This window comes from Gobius niger (assembly GCF_951799975.1).
Source record: "Gobius niger genome assembly, chromosome: 2".
NCBI classification, from domain to species: Eukaryota; Metazoa; Chordata; class Actinopteri; order Gobiiformes; family Gobiidae; genus Gobius; species Gobius niger.
In genome coordinates, this window is record NC_136853.1 from 15,624,673 (window position 1) to 15,644,087 (window position 19,415).

Sequence of the window (19,415 nt, forward strand, 5' to 3'; positions counted from 1 at the left end):
ATTGCATCTGGTTCGTCCAATGTTATTGTTTTGTGTCATTGAGAAAAGCCAAAAGAATAATCCGTTGGGGTTTCCATGGGCCCATGCACCTCTATCTCACCCTCCTCTCCTCAGCTCACACCCTGCTCTGGTAAATGACCACTGCATTGTGTTCAAGTGCTTTTGTGGTCGTAGCAAAGAAAAGCAGTGAAAGAAAAAGAAGAATTCACTATAAACGAGTAAATTCACAAGCTATGGAATGTTTGTACATGACATGGAAAAAGAGTTGACATTAGTGTGTGCCTCAAAACAATCAGATAAACGGCTTAAGGTTATCTCATCTCGAAACTCGGGCATCAAAATTGTTTCCCAAGGCGGCATTCATGGGCAATTTTTCTACTTGACAAGTGGTATTTACCATAATTACAAGACCGCATAAAAGTTATTGAATATTTATTCTCCCGCGTGCGAGTGGGGGACGACGGATGGAAATTTGCTGAAATTTGGCTACAATCAGGTGTGGATGCACATGCACTGTCTCCACCAAATAAACCAACAAAAAGCAGAGGAAGAAGGAAGTGAAATTTGATGTTTGGCTCAGTGGAGCAAATAATAAAAAATATTAAGTAAAATCGGTCATGGCCACTTTTGGAAGTATTTGCAAATCAGAGATTGTTTAAAAGGAAATGTAAAGTTATTGAATGGAAAAAACCCTATAGAGACCTTTCTGCTACTACCTCCACTATTATGTAAGGCCTCAAAATGGTATAATATCTGCGCCTGGGTTAAAAGCAATACAAGTAAAAGTCTACAAGTAATATGGGAAAGAGATTTAGATTGTACAATGGGTGAAGATGAATGGGATTCAATTTTGTCTAATAGTGGGTTAGAGAAGCTAGGGGCAAGTTTACTCAACACAAAATTCTCAATAGATATTATTATACTCCTTCAAGGCTTTATAAAATGGGTATTGGCAGAAACGATCTTTGTTGGAAATGCCAAATAGCTAAAGGTACTTTGATGCATGCCCTTTGGGAATGTCCGGTGATCTCTCCTTTTTGGAGCAGCGTTTTAAGTTACATGCAAGGTTGGTTATCCTGTAATCTGCCCAAATCAGCTAGACTGTGTCTGCTTGGAGATAAAAGAGAGGTGCCAATGTTAAACAAACATACATTTAGAGTGTTAAATACTGCTTTGGTAACATGTTCCCGACTCATTTTGAAATTTTGGAAGGACTCTCATGCCCCAACACTTAGGATGTGGAAAGAAAGAATGACTGAAAATGTTGTGTGCGAAAAGATGCTGGGAAGACTACACTGTACGAATGAAACCATGAAGGAACAATGGGACAGTTTCTGCACTTACATGTCTACAGTGTAATTTGGACATCAGCTGTTTACAAAGATTAGGATGTCGCTTTGTTCTGCACTGCCTTGATACATTGCGCCTGGCTGGGTTTGGTTGGGTGCGGTGTGTCGGAGGTGGGGTGGAATGGAGTGTTACCAAGATTAATAACGTACCTCACTGTTTTGTTTTTATTTTTGTTTGTTTGTTTGTTATAAAAGACAAAACTCAATAAATATTTGAATTATAAAAATAAAAAAAAATTAAGTAAAATCAAACAAATTAGTGTGACCATGCTAGTCACAATGCTCATGTTCTTCTCTCCGAAGATTGCATTAGGAAGCGCACCCTGCTTTCTCTGAACACTCATAATAGAGATTTTAAATATTTCATTCACTTACCTCGCCTACACATGCACTGTCATTTCTTTTCCCATTATAACAGTGCCATCTCCTTGTCTGCAGTCCCTTTCATTTATATCATACACTTTTCTTTATCTCCACAGCTTCCGCTTTTCCAATTTGAGCACTGCTTTATTTCTGCAGCCTTCCCGTCCTCGCATCTATGGTCCTGCTCCTGTTTATCTAAATCCTGTTGTGTGTCTGTGTGTATGCAGGGTGGAGGCTGTGGGGTACCAGAGAGTGCTGCAGGTGGATTTGGAGGTGAATGGGCTGACGGCGGCCGAGGGGGCCCGAGAGATGAGCTGGCAGGTGGAGTACCCGCTCACACGTACCCTGACCAATGAGGTGCTCACCTTCATCCGCATGGCACCGCAGGATCTGGGGGGCATCGTGCCTCTGGCCATGGTAAGATCGTCACCATATTTAGAGCTGTGCCATTTGAGGAAAAAAAGTTATGTTTTAGAAGAAAAATGTATTATTCAGTTTTATTCACCATTTTAGTACACACTTATTTTAATCCCTTACAGGTCAAACTCTGTCTAAATCTAAAGACAGATTAAGAGCAATTAAAGTTACATTATGACTATCCAACCATGTAGGGTAGCACTTTATTTTACACTATTTTACACCCTGGATACATTGTACCTGCCAGAGTTAGTACAATGTAATGTGCTTTGTAACAATGTGTAATAACTTACCTATGGGTTAGATACACAATGGAATGTAATAAGACCCTAACATTAAGCCCTAACACTAAAGGTCATATGTCTTATACATTATGTACCTGCAAAGTACTAATACATATTATTCCATTGTGTATGTACTACATAGGTACAAGTTTTTACAGATTGCTACAAAGCAGATTACACAGTACTACATTTTGTTAAATACAATGTATCAAGGTAGTGTAAAATACAGTGTTACCCAATCTAGTGGTTCTTAACTCATGCAGTGTCACGACACAGCTCAAAACTTATACAGCACTTTTCCAACTACATTAGGCACTCAAAGGGCTATTTCTAATGAAAGAACTCCAATGCGGGAAAGACACAATAATAACAGCTACAATAACAGCTCCAAATCAAAAACATAAAGTTGTGCACATGTGCATTAGCGCAGGCAGCCTCCTCGGATGAGCCACTTCGAGGCAGCGCTTCAGTTTGACTGAACACACGCAAGTTTTTAAGTTCTTAATAAAAGTGAATGAACCTGTAGGCTAATGTCCTCTTGGAATATTTCACCACGCACGAAGAGAAAAGTTTGCAGTGTGCTGATGGCGCTTCAGCTCCGCTTTGTAACAACGTAGACACCTGCGGCTTTAGGCAAGTACGGCTTATATATGTAAATAAAACTAATGATTCAGGTGAGCGCAATAGTCCGAATATTACAGTAATATATATTTTATATCAAAATACAGTATTTCTGCACAAAATTCAAAGTGCAGCCAATGGTCCAAATGCGGCCCTCAGGCCAATTCTTTTTGGCCCTCAGCAGTGTTGGGGAAATTACTTTAAAAAAGTAATTAGTTATAGTTACCCGTTACTTTTCCGCAAAAAGTAACTGCATTGATAACTGAGTTACAGAATGAAATAAGTAACTCGTTACTGGATTAAAGTAATTACTATGTTAAAAAGAAAAAGTGCTCACTCGGAGTAAACATAACCCTAGCCACAAAATCTCCAAAACTTCAGACCCAGCATTTACTTTCAGGCAGAGCAGAGTCACGGACACAAACTCAGCTCACTACAGCCCGCGAACACACTGTAGAGAAACAACTGATCTGACATCTTTGGGCAGTAGACGATAGCCAACCAACGTGCAGTGATATCAGGGCTAATGTCAGCGTCTGTGTGTAAACTGCAATAGATGAAAAGTGAATAAACATCTCTGCGCTCAGCCTGCTGACTTACCGCACTGCCGCAGACTTCTGTAGCACCACAAACACGCAGCAGCCCCCCCACCTCACGTCTGTCGTCACAAGCCTTGAATCCCTCCAAACCAGTCATCAGATAATGAAATAATCCATGAACTCCGCTCGTCTATCATGCTGTGTTTTTTCCAGATTTAGTGAAGAAAAACAACAGAGCGCATGGTGCTTAAACCAATGAACGTGTCAGACACACTTTACGCCCACAAAGCACCTCCTCTGATTGGTCCGTTGTGCGGTCAATCTCCCTTTGTACACATAATTAAAACAGCATGTATCAATGGCACAACATGTCTTGTCTGGTGCTAGATATTATGTATTGCAAGGTCAACGGAGGCTCTCATGCTTGAGTGTCTGAGTTTTCGACCATACGCATATTATTCAGCACATCCAAGAGCTGAACACCTGTTGATGATCACGTTGAACAAAGTGACTGCACTCAGAGTGGTATCTTGCTGCAAATCAATACACTTCATGACCATTGCAGACAGGTTACATGTGTTTCTTTTGTGAATATTACTTGGAGCCGTGAGCCAGTACATAAGTGTGCTTTGGTTTGAAATGGGTTTCACGAAATGGCCGTGTGGGGTATTTAGTTACTCTAAATGGGTATTTAGAATAATGGCCGTTATTGATCAATGATCTGTACTTACACTGAGTACAGGACAGGATTATCATTGTAGCTTCAGGCTAATGCGAAGAAGATGTTTATAAAATGAATTCATATACAGTGGTAAGAAAAAGTGAGTACAACGTTTGGAATTTCTCACATTTCTGCCTAAATTTGTCACTTAATGTGGCCTGATCTTCATCATAGAGATTATTAAACAGTTTGTGCTTAAACTAATACCACCCAAACATTTACATTTCAGCACAACATGCACAACAACACAAGCATTGGCCACAACGTGTAAACATTCACAGGAGAGCGTGGAATAAGTAAGTACACCGCCTGAATCTCGCTGAACTGCAGCAGTTTTGTAAAGAGGAATGGTCCAAGATTCATCCTGATCGTTGTGAGCGTCTAATCTGCAACTACAGAAAAACAGTTATTGCTGCCAAAGAAGGATCAGCCAGTATTTAATACAAGGGTTCACTTACCTATTCCATGCATGTTGTAAATGTCTCAGGTCTTTCTTCAAAATATCTTGATAAACTTGTGAATTAATTATTCCATTGATGATAGCAGGTTGTCCAGGCCCTGAGGCATCAAACCAGCCCCACACCATGATGCTCCTGCTCCAGACTTCACATTAAGGATAAGGTTTTGACGTTGATGTGCTGTTCCTTTTTTCCTCCACACGTGACATTGTGTGTTCTGCTCAAACTATTCAACTTGGTTTGCAAAAGAGCTCTTGGATGCTCCACAGCGCTTCTAGAAAAATATCCAATGGACTGTTGGAGCAAAAGTTGAATAGCTAGGGAGGAACACACAGCGTCATGTGCGGAGAAAAAATGGAACAGCACATCAACATCAAAACCCTATCCTCACTGTGAAGTTTGGAGCAGGAGCATCATGGTTTGGGGCTGTTTTGTTGCCTCAGGGCCTGGACAACGTGACGTCATCAATAGAAAGATGTATTCACAAGTTTATCAAGATAGTTTGCAGAAAGGCCTGAGACATTCACAACAGTGTGGGATCCCTTGTATTAAATATCTGGCTGATCCTCCATTTGCAGCAACAAGTGCTTTTCTGTAGTGTCAGATTAGACGCTCACAACGATCAGGATGAATCTTGGACCATTCCTCTTTACAAAACTGCTGCAGTTCAGTGAGATTCCTGGGTTCACTTACTTATTCCACGCTCTCCTGTGAATGTTTACATGTTATAGCCAATAAAAATATGATCAAATGTAAATGTTTCGGTGGTATAAGTTTAAGCAGACACTGTTTAATCATTCCAGTGATTTTTATAAAGATCAGACCACATTTTATGACAAATTTAGACAGAAATGTGAGAAATTCCAAACGGTGTACTCACTTTTTCTTGCCACTGTATATATTAAAAAAGCCTTTTTCCAGAGACTTCTAGAAATTAGAATCAAGAATAGCCTCTAAAATACCAATACAACCCAATGGCCTTTCAGAGATTCAAATTCAAAGCAAATGAAAGCATGATAATTACTATATAAACATACACAAGCCATTATGGTGCAATTATGATTATTTCATCAAATGAAAGCTGGGATTGCATGTATCCAAGTGATAAGATAAACTTTTAATTGTCTTTACTGCCTGCCATGCAAAATTCACATGCCTTTGAGCTATCGGTGAACTTTACCGAGGCAGTTTGGCAAAGGATGCATTTTACTTACACTTAATAGTTTCCATCCACACATACCCGGCAGACTTCACCCCACTTTTCATTTCGTTGTTTTGAGTTGGCTCCGTGTCTGTCACCTCAGAGGAGTGCAATCAGACAATGAGGTTGGGAGCACTCTTCGAAGTCAGGTACTTCTAAAAGTAGATCAAGACACTTCACTGAACAGCAGGATTGTCGTCTCTTAGTTACGAGTTGACATTTTAATAGGACGACAAGCATCCGAGCTTTCAGGTGTCAGAAACAGCCCTGCCCTCACTGATCAGTGTATTATTTATATCCAAGAAGAGGAGAACACAGGAAAGTGTTCTATGATGGTATAGGGAACTTTTTAGTGGTTCTTTTTTAAAGCTAAATAACATTAACCCAATAAATACAATAGAATACAAGCATGTATTTGACTACTTTTTAATTATTATCACACATTTGCACTGAGGCACTAACTATGGTCTTGTGAAGGTCTTTTGTAGTTTTTTTTTCTTTTTCTATTTGACCAATCAGATGAGTGTTTGGTTTTGATGTTGTTCAGGCCAGACTGTACAGACCTGACCTAACATATTATGTTCCTGCAAGTGAAATTCATGGATTGGACTCGACCCTTGGATTTGAAATAAATGTGCCACCATTATTGTTTGTCATATAGCCCGAGCAAGTTGTAGGGGGAACGGAGAGAGGCAATATATAGGAATAAACGCGTCCAGCCCATTTACTAAAGCAGTATTAAGTAACTTATGCCCCTAGAGGCCATAAGCGCCACTGCAGGTGTCGTAGCATGTTACGGTTTTTTACTCATTAATTGTCCGTGAGAGTAAATACTACGCTGACAGAAAAGACAAAGGGAGAGAGGGATATTGTACATCCAATTACCCAATGGAGAGATTTTTTTTCACTCAAACTTGGCAGTAAATACTGTTTAAGTGGCGCTAGCCCGCAGTTAGCTTTGCCCGTTAGCATGTTAGCTTCTTCTTCGTGATTCCATTAGTGTGTATTGGTGACTCCGACCCGGTGCCGGTGAAGCTGCAATTGCTGTTTTCTGGCCAGAGACACCAGCGGGGAGATGAAAGACCCCCCAATCATCCCATCAACACTTGTATTACCCCCAGAGAGACTCCGAAAAGGATTTATTAAAGGGACTAGATGCAAGTTGGTAATTGGTAACTTGGTAACTCACCACCGCCAGCTCAGGTCTTAACCGAATTAACACCTTTATGAGTGACAGTGCAGGATTTTAGAGGCAGTTGTGGTGAATAGGTCTGGGCTCATTCTACACCTTAGAACATTGCTGGAACAAGTAGTCGGAGGGAAATGCTTAATTTTAACATTTTTAAACTCGGTATAGTCCCTTTAAGGTAAACAAGTGACTTAGTACTGCTTTAAAGTGAGGGCAGAGAGTGAACACGGCGACACAGCTTATAAAGGGCTGCACATGGGGGCAAGGGGCATCACGCATGCCCAGTCTGAAAAGTCCTTTACAGAAAGATTAAGTGTTGATTGGTGGTTCGGGTATGGCGTCAGGATCAACTGCGGTTCAAAAGAGAAATAAGATAGAATGATCCGTCCGAAACATTATCCTTTGATAAATAAAACCCTTCGGCTAATTGAGTCTGCGAAGCTTGAAGATTGCCCTCAACATCTGCACCTCTGACACAACTTTTGGTGTGCGTTGCTCCTCTTTTCCCACATGGCACAAAACACCCATGAAACACTTTCCAGTTCGAGTTTGTGATTGAAGCATTGGTTAAGCCTATGCAAAGCTACAATCATGATCAAAACTGCACCTGTCTTTTTACTTGTTCTTGTACTCCACAGGAACTGATCACACACCCCACTCTTTGGTCCCATCCCACCAGTTGAGAGCCATTAGACGTGACGTGCCTTCTTTTAGAGCTTTAATTATAAGTGGAGTCAAAAGTTGATGATTGAGTGTGTAGGTATTCATTATGTTAAAATCCAAAATGCCAGTTAATTGGAGGTTGTGGAATAAAGGCCAAAGCTGTTATTAAAGTGCACATCACAAGTTAACTTCAGGAACATGTGGGGAGACAGCAGTCAGCGCCGCGCTCTTCCATGTACGAAAGTGTCAAGCGCTGCGCTCAATGGAAACGCTAGACTCAATCACTTCTGCTTGACACCACTACAGAGGAGTACAGACGTGAGCACACTTCTACTGCGCCGGGCTGTCAATTGTGAGCTTCAGGACTCTGCTGAGGGCCAGGCAAAAGAGGGAGACTTAAAAGAGATACAGAAAAGAATCTCTACAAAATAGCCAAAGCTTTTTTCTCTTGTTTATGATGCTGTGAAGACAATTTGAGGAAATACTTCTTGTTGTTACAGGAATCCCTGCCTTGTACAACTGTTAAGAAACATGTTGCTTCCTCTGAAGCAGGGCAAATATGATGATCCAAACCTAATCGTAGTCTGATCCCTCTGAGTGAGTGACAGGGAAATTCAAGCAATCACAGTCACCGCTAAAAAGTAATAAACTGATACTCAGAGCACATTAATGTGATAAAATCAAAATTGTGATCAGACCTCTGGTTCAATGTGCGCTGCAAATGTTCTCTATCCCGTTGAGAACCTCCTCCCCCTCACTTACCATGAAAACAGACTCAGATGCCTCTTCGGCTTCATATATAAATACTGTCAGACACCAGTGTTTGGTGGTAGCAAAGCTTCGGAATAATTTTTGCCTTTGACTGATCTGCTGAGTAGGGTGTAAGATGTGCTACAAAGTGGGATGTGGACAGCAGATCAGGATAGGGCTTCCTGGTTTGTGAGGGCTGCGGAACCAGTGGCTTCATTTAATAAACTGTGCGCGAGATTTGACGTATGGAGGGAAAAAATGGGATTTATAAAACCCTCTGTACGCACAGCATCACATAATCTCCCCTTCAGTGATTCCACCTGGAGCAGAAATGTGCGCACGTCACACGCATTTCACCATATAAGGGCATGTACAGTAACTTATGAATGAGATTTATCCAAACATGAGGCGCTAATGAGAGACCCCGAGAGCAGAGGGGGCCTCACGCTGCAGCAGAGACAGCCTGTGGATCTTTACTGACATGTTACCGCTGCTTCTCTGATCACAAATACTGTGGGCTTTATTGGCACCGTGCAGTGCTTCATTAATAAAACGTTTGGAAATACACAAAAAACATGGAGCGGGATCCTTCCTGCCTCTCGCTCGGAGTCAGTGGCAGCGTCACAGATCACAGCAATATTTTCGTCAAAGTATAGACATGAAAGAGTTAAATGCTTTACACAAAGCCTATGGTTGATTTCTTATATTGTATATTTTTATTATCTTGATCATTTCTGAGGAGAATAAAGAACAAATGAGCAGTGTCTGCGTACATTGCCTTATGAATGAGAGGGTGAATGGGTGACTGGTTCCTCATTTTACCGCTTTGGGCCTGATAAAAGTAGAAAAGCGCTATATAAGATATATACAGTATAATATATATATATATATTGAGTCCATTTACCATTTAAAATGTGCGCAATTTTCCTCAAATTGACCCCCTTGATGCCTGTCCTCGACTCGGCTCTTTCAGCTTTTGGAACGAGTGAACTCGATGACATCACAGGAAGTAGCTCATGAATGTGGGGCTGTGAGCTTTTATAACATTATATAACCTCATTAGAAATTAAAAGGGTGAGACACAGCAGGCGAGTGGAAAGATGTTTTTTAAAGACATCAATTACAAAACTTTGATGTTAACAAAATTAAATTTGTACAGTTTAGTCCATTTCACATTATGTATAAACGTATAAACATTTATACATAAATAAGAAATTATGTGTGAAGTAATTTAAAATATATCTTATGCATAACGTGAGGGCTACAATCAATAACCTGGTCAGCTCATGTGGAGGAGATGTGCTGCACTGCGTGAGGCAAATGGTGGTTCCCAGATACTGACTGGTTTTCTTAGTATCTGGTTTATTTGACACATTAATGAACATTTCTGTTATGTGTCAGTATTGGCTGCAAGGCTAGTGTTTCAACTGTTGTCCAGGGCAAGGTGTATAATACCAACAACTGATAAAACAAATATGAGGGAGTTTGGCTTGATTCCAACACAAGTGGGGTTTCACAGAAATAAAAGTTGGGAACCAGCGGTGTAAAACTGTTGAACTGAACATGCACTAATCCCGGTGCGGCTGCCCATTTCTAAGGCCATGTGATCGAACTGGAAATGAAATAGAATTGTTGCTTCTGCGGCTATAAAGTGTGACCCGACGCTAAGATGAAAAGATGAGAAGAAGAAGAAGTGAAAACGTTCATTATCGAGGCATGAAAGCCACGACATGAATCGGGAACATACCAAAAAGGAAAAAAAAAACGAGCTTTAACTGCATCCTCCCATGAATATTTAATCTCTTTCATGCTGTGCACTAACTCTTTCCTCTCATTAAAGCTGGAGCCAGTGTGGCCCCATAACTCTTTACAGAGCACCCAATTGCCATCATTAGGATTTTATACATAGAATCCCATTGTTCTATTTTCCTCTCAATAACATTTGCCCACTCCCGTAACATTACTGTATAATCTGAGACAGTGGAAGGAAGCTCTGCATTGTTAGCTTATTCTTATTTCTTTTCAGTGCTGGAGCGCCTGTGTCATCATCAGCCCACACATTTCTAACATAAATGTGTGTGTGCATGGTGGTCATTTTGGGGATTCAAATATCACACTTTCAAGATTTGATTTAAATATTTATTGGGATCCAGACTCAACCCATTTTTTTCCCCATTCAACACCAATTACGCTTCACTCACGGCCCCACAACATAATCGCTGCCACTGGATAGAACTCCATTTCGATTGTTTAATTATCTACTTATTTACTCGCCACGGTCGGGCGCCGGTGTGTGGATTCATTTGGATTCGGCCCAAAGAGTGCTCCCTCCGCTGTGACTTTGCTCCCATGTTAGACAGTTAGTGATTCAGCTGGGCCGCAAGAATGAATAAGAGGTGGTGTTTGGGGCTGAGGGATAGAAAAAAGAAACGTGTGAGAAAGCACAGCGCAAATGGAATTTAAACAGATACACGGTGTTATATCAGCATCAGACAAAAGTCCTTCCCCAGATGCGAGCCCCCATCTGTCACACTGTTGGGAACTCTATTTAGTGATGGCCTGACACGACACTAATAAGCCTATAATAATAATAAGTAAGCGAGCCACCCTGTGTGTCCTCAAAGCAGTATTAAGCATCTCCATAATGCCTCTCATGGTTTAATTAGGTACTCTGAAAACACAACCCCCTGCGTTTTTATAGCAATATTCTCTCCTTAAGCCACAAGTGAATTTAGCCAAACGGGGCAAGTGGCTTTCTTATTTCTGTCCCCATGCAGCGGCGTCAATCCTCCGCCGTATGCCTGCCCTGCACAGTTAATCATTGTGTTCAGTGGTCTTCCAGCATTGTGTCATTACGCTGTGCAAATGAGGTTACATTACGAGGAAGGCGGGCATTAGTATGTGGCATAATACGACTCATTATCTTTACAGGAATTAGTGGTGCTTTACATGGACCAACCTAAGTCTCCTGATTGAGATAACCCGATCACTGGAGTGTTTTTAATGACCAGAAAGACTGGAGTTAGTTGGACAAAGATAAAGGAAAGATGTTATTTATTCCATTCAACCTTTGCAGCATGTACCAGGGCTTTCCCACAAGTCTCCACAATGATGCTGTACAGGACTATATACAGGTGCTCGTCATATGAATAGAATATCATGAAAAAGTGCATTTACTGTTTAACTGTGAAACTAATATAATAGACTCATTGCACGCAAAGTGAGATATGTAGCCTGTATTTCTTTTCATTTTGATAATTATGGCTCAGCTTGTACAAAAAAAACAAATAAAATCTCATAAGATTAGAATATTTTAAAAATGGACTGTAAGCCATAATCATCAAGATTATAACAAACAAAGGCTTGGCATTTGTCACTTTGCATGTAATGAGTCTATATCATATATTAGTTTCACATTTTCATGATATTCTGATTATATGACGAGCACCTGTGTGTATTTTGCCTGTTTATTATCTTTACAGTTATGATTTATTATTATTTTAATCATTACAGTGTGTTTATGTACATATATCTACATTGCATCTGCTATATGTTCATTATTATTTGCTTCATTCACCATGCTGGAACCTTTCTTGTATTGACCCTCAATGGAAATTTTATTTAGTCCTTCTCCTCAGCATCTCCTGTGTCTTTTAATGCACCACAATAGACTAGTAACACTCTTCAGATTTTTCTTTTTTTTTTTTTTATAAATATACACACAGGGTGGTGGGACACGGAGGGACAGTCTCCCTCGGGACAGCATCTCTGACCCAGGGATGCACTTTTGTTTTTCTGGTGCCTACCTTTTAATGCACCATAGCCCACCAGAAAAAAACACAAGGATGGAACAAAAAATCTGAAGAAACTGTTATCATAGAATAAAATAAATAAATGAAATATGATACAATGATAATAATAATAATAATGATTATTAATGTTAGTGATATTTAATAAGGATGACAATAATTACTTAGACTAGGGGCAGAAATGTACAGGAAGGTACAATAAGTAAGTGGTTTACATTCAGGATGGGAATGACAATGAGGCTTAATATAAAGAAAGTAATTAGCATTTTGGACTTGTAGCAAAAAAATGAAATAGAAACACAGGACTATATTTTATAATTCATCCAGTGATCACATGCACTCACGCCACATATTATTTTACATAATCAACTCATATTTTCATTTGGCGGGCGATGGCATCCTGCATCCTTTCTGATCAAGGTTCTGAGCTGCTGATATACATTATTACTGTGACATGTTTCTGGACCAGCGCTGAAAACTCATTTTGCTAAAGTTGGCACTGATGGCTTACACATTATTCAAGACAGAAAGTTTGTAATAAATGCAGGAAAATGTTTCCGTCTATGTTAATGATCAACAGGATTGAGGGGGCTGCTGTAAAACATCTATCTCCCCATTTGACCAACATGGCTGACTCATCATCACCACAGAGAACTTGTCAAAATTGCTCAAGTTAAACTTATAAAGCCAAACCAGTGGCTCATACATAAATAAATGTTTTCTCAAAGCACAGCCAATTATTTGCATTTTCTCCACAAAAAAAACATACTTTGTGAGAGCGAGTTGGCCTGGCTGTGGGCTGCATATATTAAAGGAAACGATGTCTCTTTGCTCCTACAAGGATAGCACCATCCAAGCTGCCTTTGAGCGGTTTAGACACCCATCATTTTCTCCACCATTACATCTTGGAGGGTGCACGACATGTGAGCGTTTGGCAGACAATCTTATCTCGGTTAGAGAAAACATCTCATGCAAAACCGTCCGACTCTTGCCGGTCTGAGCCGGTCTCTCCCATCTCCGTGGCTACTTTTGTTTATGTCTAACCTTTCAGTCTGACTCGCTCTGAGGCAGCTCAAGCCAAAGCCCGTGGAGCTCATGGGTACGTTCTAATCAAATGGCCTCCGGGAGCGGCAGAGGCCCAGGCAGAAAATGAACAGGCGTTATCAGAGAAGGCCAATTTAGCACTGCTGACTTTGGCATTTCCGCTCGACAGAGAGAAAGGAAGGGGAAAAAAACAAAAACAGATAAAACTGTGCAGTCACAACAACAAAGTGCAACAGATTGTCAGTCCAACAGGTAAAACAGCTGTTTCAGTCTAGAGGTAGCATTATGCCACAATGAGAGAAGTCTTCAAATTAAAGGGATATTTCAGGATAGTTGACATAGGGCCTCATTTCCTAGTTATCCAGAGTGTTGCTGATTTCTGGAGATATTTTGTTTGTAATTAAAGCAGTTCTTATATTTGAAGAGTTTCATATTTGAGCAGCATCAGCTTTGTGGTTGTATAAGCTACGCAGTGGCGGAGTGATCTGCTAGAAAATAGTCCCTCAAAATGCAAAATTCATGTGATGTAAGGTCAGTTATATTCCAAAAATGATTCTACCTACACAAACATTTATATGGTTCGTCTGGCATTATAAGTGATTTGCCTCAGGTGCTCTGTGGAGTGTGTCAAGGTCATGTCAAGGTCAGGACTTAACACAAAAATATTTTATCAATCATCATCCACATGAAAAAGCTTCATTGTTACTGGCTGCCCACAACGTCACAGGTGACACAGTAGAAAAAACAGCCTCAGCTCCACCCAGAGAGTCTTTCTCTGACGATATTTCTGCTTTAGCCCTGTGACGTCTGAGGCATGAATCCATCTCTTCAACTCTTCTGTATAAATCCATGGATCAGTTTCATATTCATGCGCTGTTATTGTTTTCATTTCAGAAAGTTTACAGCAGTGGTGTAGTCTACGTGATACGCAGGTATATGTCGTATAACCACTAGAAATTGGGCGACCAGAATGTCCTCCAGAGCTGCCGTATAGCTACAACCTGTGAATTAGCCTACAGGAAGAATGCTCTGGGCCTATTGCTTGTCATTTAAAAAACATTTACTGGTTTGGTTTATAATCTATTTAATTGTCTATGATACATTTAATATTATTAATAGTATGTGACGGGCAAATTGAAGGGACTTAATAATAAAATAATAATCATTTTTTTCATCACATATAATTGGTCACCCGTTTACTGAGGCGGCTCTTTAACACTCTGACATGTGACTGAGCTGTGGCGACGACAACTTGGATTTTGTCACTTTTATAAAGTTTGGCTTGTGCAGAATCTTATTTTATTTTTCATTATTTTTATTATGAAATGTGCTCCTGTCAATCAACAGGGGTTGCGCATGAATCACTCGAGGATGGGGCCGAGGGGGGTGGGGGGATTTGGCGCAGTGGCTTATGGGATGGCACATAGCTCCTAATCACTGGTTAGTTAGCACCAGAGGTCCTTATGCTAAAGTGGCTAAAGATAGTTAGCAATGAGGCTCCTTTTCCTAACTCCTTCCTAACTGACAGACCAGTTCGGACGCTTCTTATAATGGCGGACGCTGACGCACATCCGGCTTGGCGTAAGAAATTTTACCAATTTACAGCTTTCGGACGGAGTCTACACATAGAAATATATACAACACCACTGGTTTACGGCCCTATTTACAGTCTTGTTCTACATGTTGTGGTAGCGTCACAGCGCCACACACAGGCCTGGCAGATGAACGGACACACACATTTACTGAGCTGGCTCCATATTTATAGAGAATGTTTTGTTTTTATTTAAATTATATGTGGTTTGTCTTTGTGTGAATATAGCCTATCACACTTCACTTTTTTGGTGAAGTTGGTAGATTTGTTTTTCTCAACAGTTGCCATGATGGCCAGTTGTTGTGCCTTTTGGGCAAGTCACTTCCTCCTTTATCCTGTGTTAAGGGTTACGGTTTGCAATTATGCATATCCAAATCTCACAGCGTATTGACTGGAGAGTTTACAGCCAATATGCCAAAGTGATTCCTCATTTGAAAGCCAAGACCTTCTACCATTCCTAATCATAACCCCCCCTGATCAGGGGGGACGGCAAGTAACGGGTTAATGTGTCATCTGTATCTTGTATGATCAATGGCGATTAGAGCGGCTGTAGAATGGCAGCCACATTTAGAGGAATGTGTCCCAAGGCAACTGGTGCACCAGTGGTTTTTGCTAATATCCCAAAGAGATAAGAAATATATATTTTTTTCTTATTTCTTAATTTTTTTAAATATGTGTGTTTGTTTTGTTGCAAACAGTGTTAATTTCGTCGACTAAAATATTTAGTCTTAATTTTAGTCAAAGTGATATTTTTGACGACTAAAATTGGACTAAAACTAAATTCAAAGTTTCTCAGGAGACTAAAACTATGACTAAAATGTCCAGATATTTTAGTCGACTAAAATAAGACTAAATAAAAATGAAAGGGAGAGACTAAAATCATCCAAACATCTATTGACCGTCTGAAAGAGCCTCATGTCATGTAAATCCTCTGCCAAAGGATCAGCTCTGAGCTTTGTTCATGTGGAGCAGCTCCATGAAGCAGAGAAACAAGATTATATATGATTATAATGAATATTATCAATACAAAGTCGACTAAATTAGTCATAAATTTAGTCGACTAAATTGACATGCAATTTTAGTCGACTAAAACTAGACTAAAATTGAAAAGATTTTTTCGACTAAATCTCGACTAAAATTAAATTACATTTTAGTCAAAAGACTAAGACTAAAACTAAAATAAAATATGTTGTCAAAATTAACACTGGTTGCAAATATTATATTTGTCGAGACAAACTTATGACAAAAAGTTCAAATTTCTTCTTCTTGATTTAATAAATTAGACATAATCAAATTCTTAAGAGGAAAAAACATTTGGTTAAGTAGAACACTGGAAAATGTCAGACTTCATGTGATTTTTCCTCTGCCCAAAAAAAGCAACATGCACTTCCACATCGCCACTCCCAAACGCACGCAGAGCCTTTTTAAGCAAACCCAAATTCCAGCACCGTGCATTATTCATCTTGCACACACCTGCCTACTTGAATTGAACGTCTGTCAGACACAGCAATTAAAACTTCCAAAAAGCTTCCAATGATTGGCAGCATTCTTACTCAAGCAAAAATAGCAATTTCCATGTTCTTTCTCTACCCCCTGCACCCGCTCGATCACATTCCTTGTCGTTGCGGTAATCTGCTCTGCAAAGTCGCCGTGTGTCGGTCTGACTCCTCTTCCTCCTGTGCAAAGATTACACTGAGCGAGCAGCCCTCTCCCCTGCTGCTGCACCACTTTGTCCCGAAGCACAGGTCTGATTCCACGACCACGCTTTTAATTTAACTCATGGAGTCGTTCAATGTCTGGAGAGCAAAGACATGCAGAATGAATATTGACTAAAATTTTGCTTTTCAATTCAAAAGAAAGAAAGAAATGTTTTCAGGGTCAAGCTATTCAATATTGGCAAAGAGGTATACACAGAAGATGGCTGATATGGTGCAATAGTTTCTTTTCTTTTCTGTCTTTCTTATTTCTTCTTGTTCTTATAGCCTTGAACAGACTGGTCTATTCAATACGGACCTAATCCAAATGTAAACTACTGCGTGCTCACTGAAAAACAGATCCAGCTTTGGCATTCAGACACATTTTACCCACACATGGTGGTGGTGAAAGCGAAGGGACTGATAAGAAGACGAGATCTTGAAGGTTGGAGCTGGAGGAGGGATCCCCGAGCTAAATGTCTGGTTGGCTGGTAGAGAGGTGGTAGGTTGAGCAGCTCTGCGATGATGAGCTGAGGCAGGCATGAGGTTGAATGCATGCCAGGCCATAGGCTGAAGGGTAGAAGAAGAGTGGCAGGGAGAGGTGTCATCCGATGGTCAAGTGGAGCAGCAGACAATCTTCCAGGGCTGAACATTCACTATAGCTCAACCTGTGGAGACTCAACACTAATCATAGCTTATGATTCCTTCAAGAAAGCCTGATTTGCCATTGCTGAGTAGAAAATGACACATGAACGCCACGCTACAAAATTATGTTGATGCCCGAGTTCCCAAAATAAAATAATCTTCAACAGGACAGAGAGGAGGGATAACATGCCTTTTTTATATACTATATATGCCTGATTTATGCCTTTCATCTGATTGTTATTGGGCCTACACTATTTATTTAGCTACACAATTTTAATGCCATCTCTTTACCCCTTTAGTATCAAGTAAAAAAAAAAAAAAAAAAATGATGTGTTTTACCAATTAACCTGTTAAAGCGCTGAAATATTATTTTTTTCTCAGAGCTTTGAGCTTGGCATTTGGTCACATTTTAGCACAACCCACTCTGAGTCACTGTGATTTGATCGGCTTCAGAGCTACACTTTAGGTCAGACACATGACGCTACAAGTGTGATCTTTATTTTGAACAAAAAGTCTCAGGCGACATTGCACTTCAGTAAGGAGCAAGTTATGGTCAATCTGCATTAGCCAGATCTTTCATACTTCTGCTGGATGTAAGAATAAAAGAGTGCAAGTGTGAATATCTAATATAAATGAAGAAAAATAAATCTTGTCAATTGTGTCTGCTGTAAAATCATGTTTGTCTCGTGTTACGGAAGATGCTCATGAGGTTAATTTCTTTGACACCACTTATTATAGTAACTATTTTCTCCAAAGTAAAAGCAGATCTATCACAGTCCTGTCCACATCTGTCATGGTCCACCATGACCCACCACGACTCAGAGGAACTGGGACAAACATGGCTCTACATCAGATGATGTTTATGGATATTTTTTTAATCATTATTTGCATCAATGTTGTCAGAAGCTCCGTGACTTCCTTCTTCATCTGTCGGTCTGTGACTGAAGAGCATTGAGGCCTCAGCCTTTTTAATTAAAGTAAAGGCCACAATATATTTAATGTCATGTTAGTGTCACTCATGGTGTCTGACCTAAAATCTAACTCTGAAGAAAGTCAATTCACATTTACACTGAGACTGTTGGAACGGCGCCCCCTTGTGTCACCTGGCGTCCAAATGCCCAGACCATAACAGCAGGTCCTATGTGGGCTCAGGTATTTTAAGAGGTTAAAGCAGTACTAAGTAACTTGTTTACCTTAATAAATCCACTTTGTAGTCCCTCTGGGGGTAATGCAAGTGTTGATGGGATGATCGGGGGGTCTTTCATCTCCCCCTAGTGTGTCTGGCCAGAAACCCACAATTGCAACGTTGCTGCAAAGAGCTGGAGATGCAACACACACTAATGGAAAAACGAAGAAGAAGCTAACAGGCTAACGGGCAAAGCTAACTGCGGGCTAGCGCCACTTAAAGAGTATTTACAACCAAGTTTGAGTGAAATAAATGATCTCCATTGTGTAATTGGATGTACAATATCCCTCTCTCCCTTTGTCTTTTCTGTCAGCGTAGCATTTACTCTCACGGACAATTAATGTGTAAAAAACTACAACATGCTACGACACCTGTAGTGGCACTTTTGGCCTCTAGGGGCATGAGTTATAGCAGATACTGTAGCAGGTCAGTGTGTTCTTTTGTGTCTTTTAATGTTCCAATTTCCTATGACCACAAAGGGACTTTTAATCTACAATTTACAATGGGAAAGGATCATCTTTACCAGAGCACATGAAGGCAGCATTACACACTGCATGACCAGAAAAGAACTAAACAAAAAGCTTCAATATTAGACCGCCTGCAGCTTTGATTACAGCAGCGCCGGCTCCAGAGCAAACTGACTGAGGGTGCATCCATTTTTCAAAGAGATAGAGATCCTCATCATTAAAATACATTGCGATCCAACCAAAGCAGAAGGTGCAAACATATTAAACACCATTCATCCATTTGGTCAGAAAGTATATGTTTCTGGCAAGGGTCAAATCGATGCAGCACTAAGTTTTCTCTACACATTTATTAAAACATGAATACGATTTTAAAAATATCATGTTTAATACAGTTGTTGCTACAAATGTCTCTCAGACTTGGCAA

At 40.2% G+C, this 19,415-nt stretch overlaps 1 protein-coding gene across 1 annotated transcript in view; it reads left to right on the forward strand.

Annotated features, from left to right (window-relative positions):
• LOC306982739 (transmembrane protein 132C-like) overlaps window positions 1-19,415 on the forward strand; it is a 180,473-nt gene that overhangs the window by 133,231 nt on the left and 27,827 nt on the right. The window contains exon 5 of the mRNA XM_079582565.1: window positions 1,940-2,129. Within this exon, the coding sequence (XP_079438691.1) occupies window positions 1,940-2,129 (190 nt within the window). The remainder of the gene's footprint in view (window positions 1-1,939; window positions 2,130-19,415) is intronic.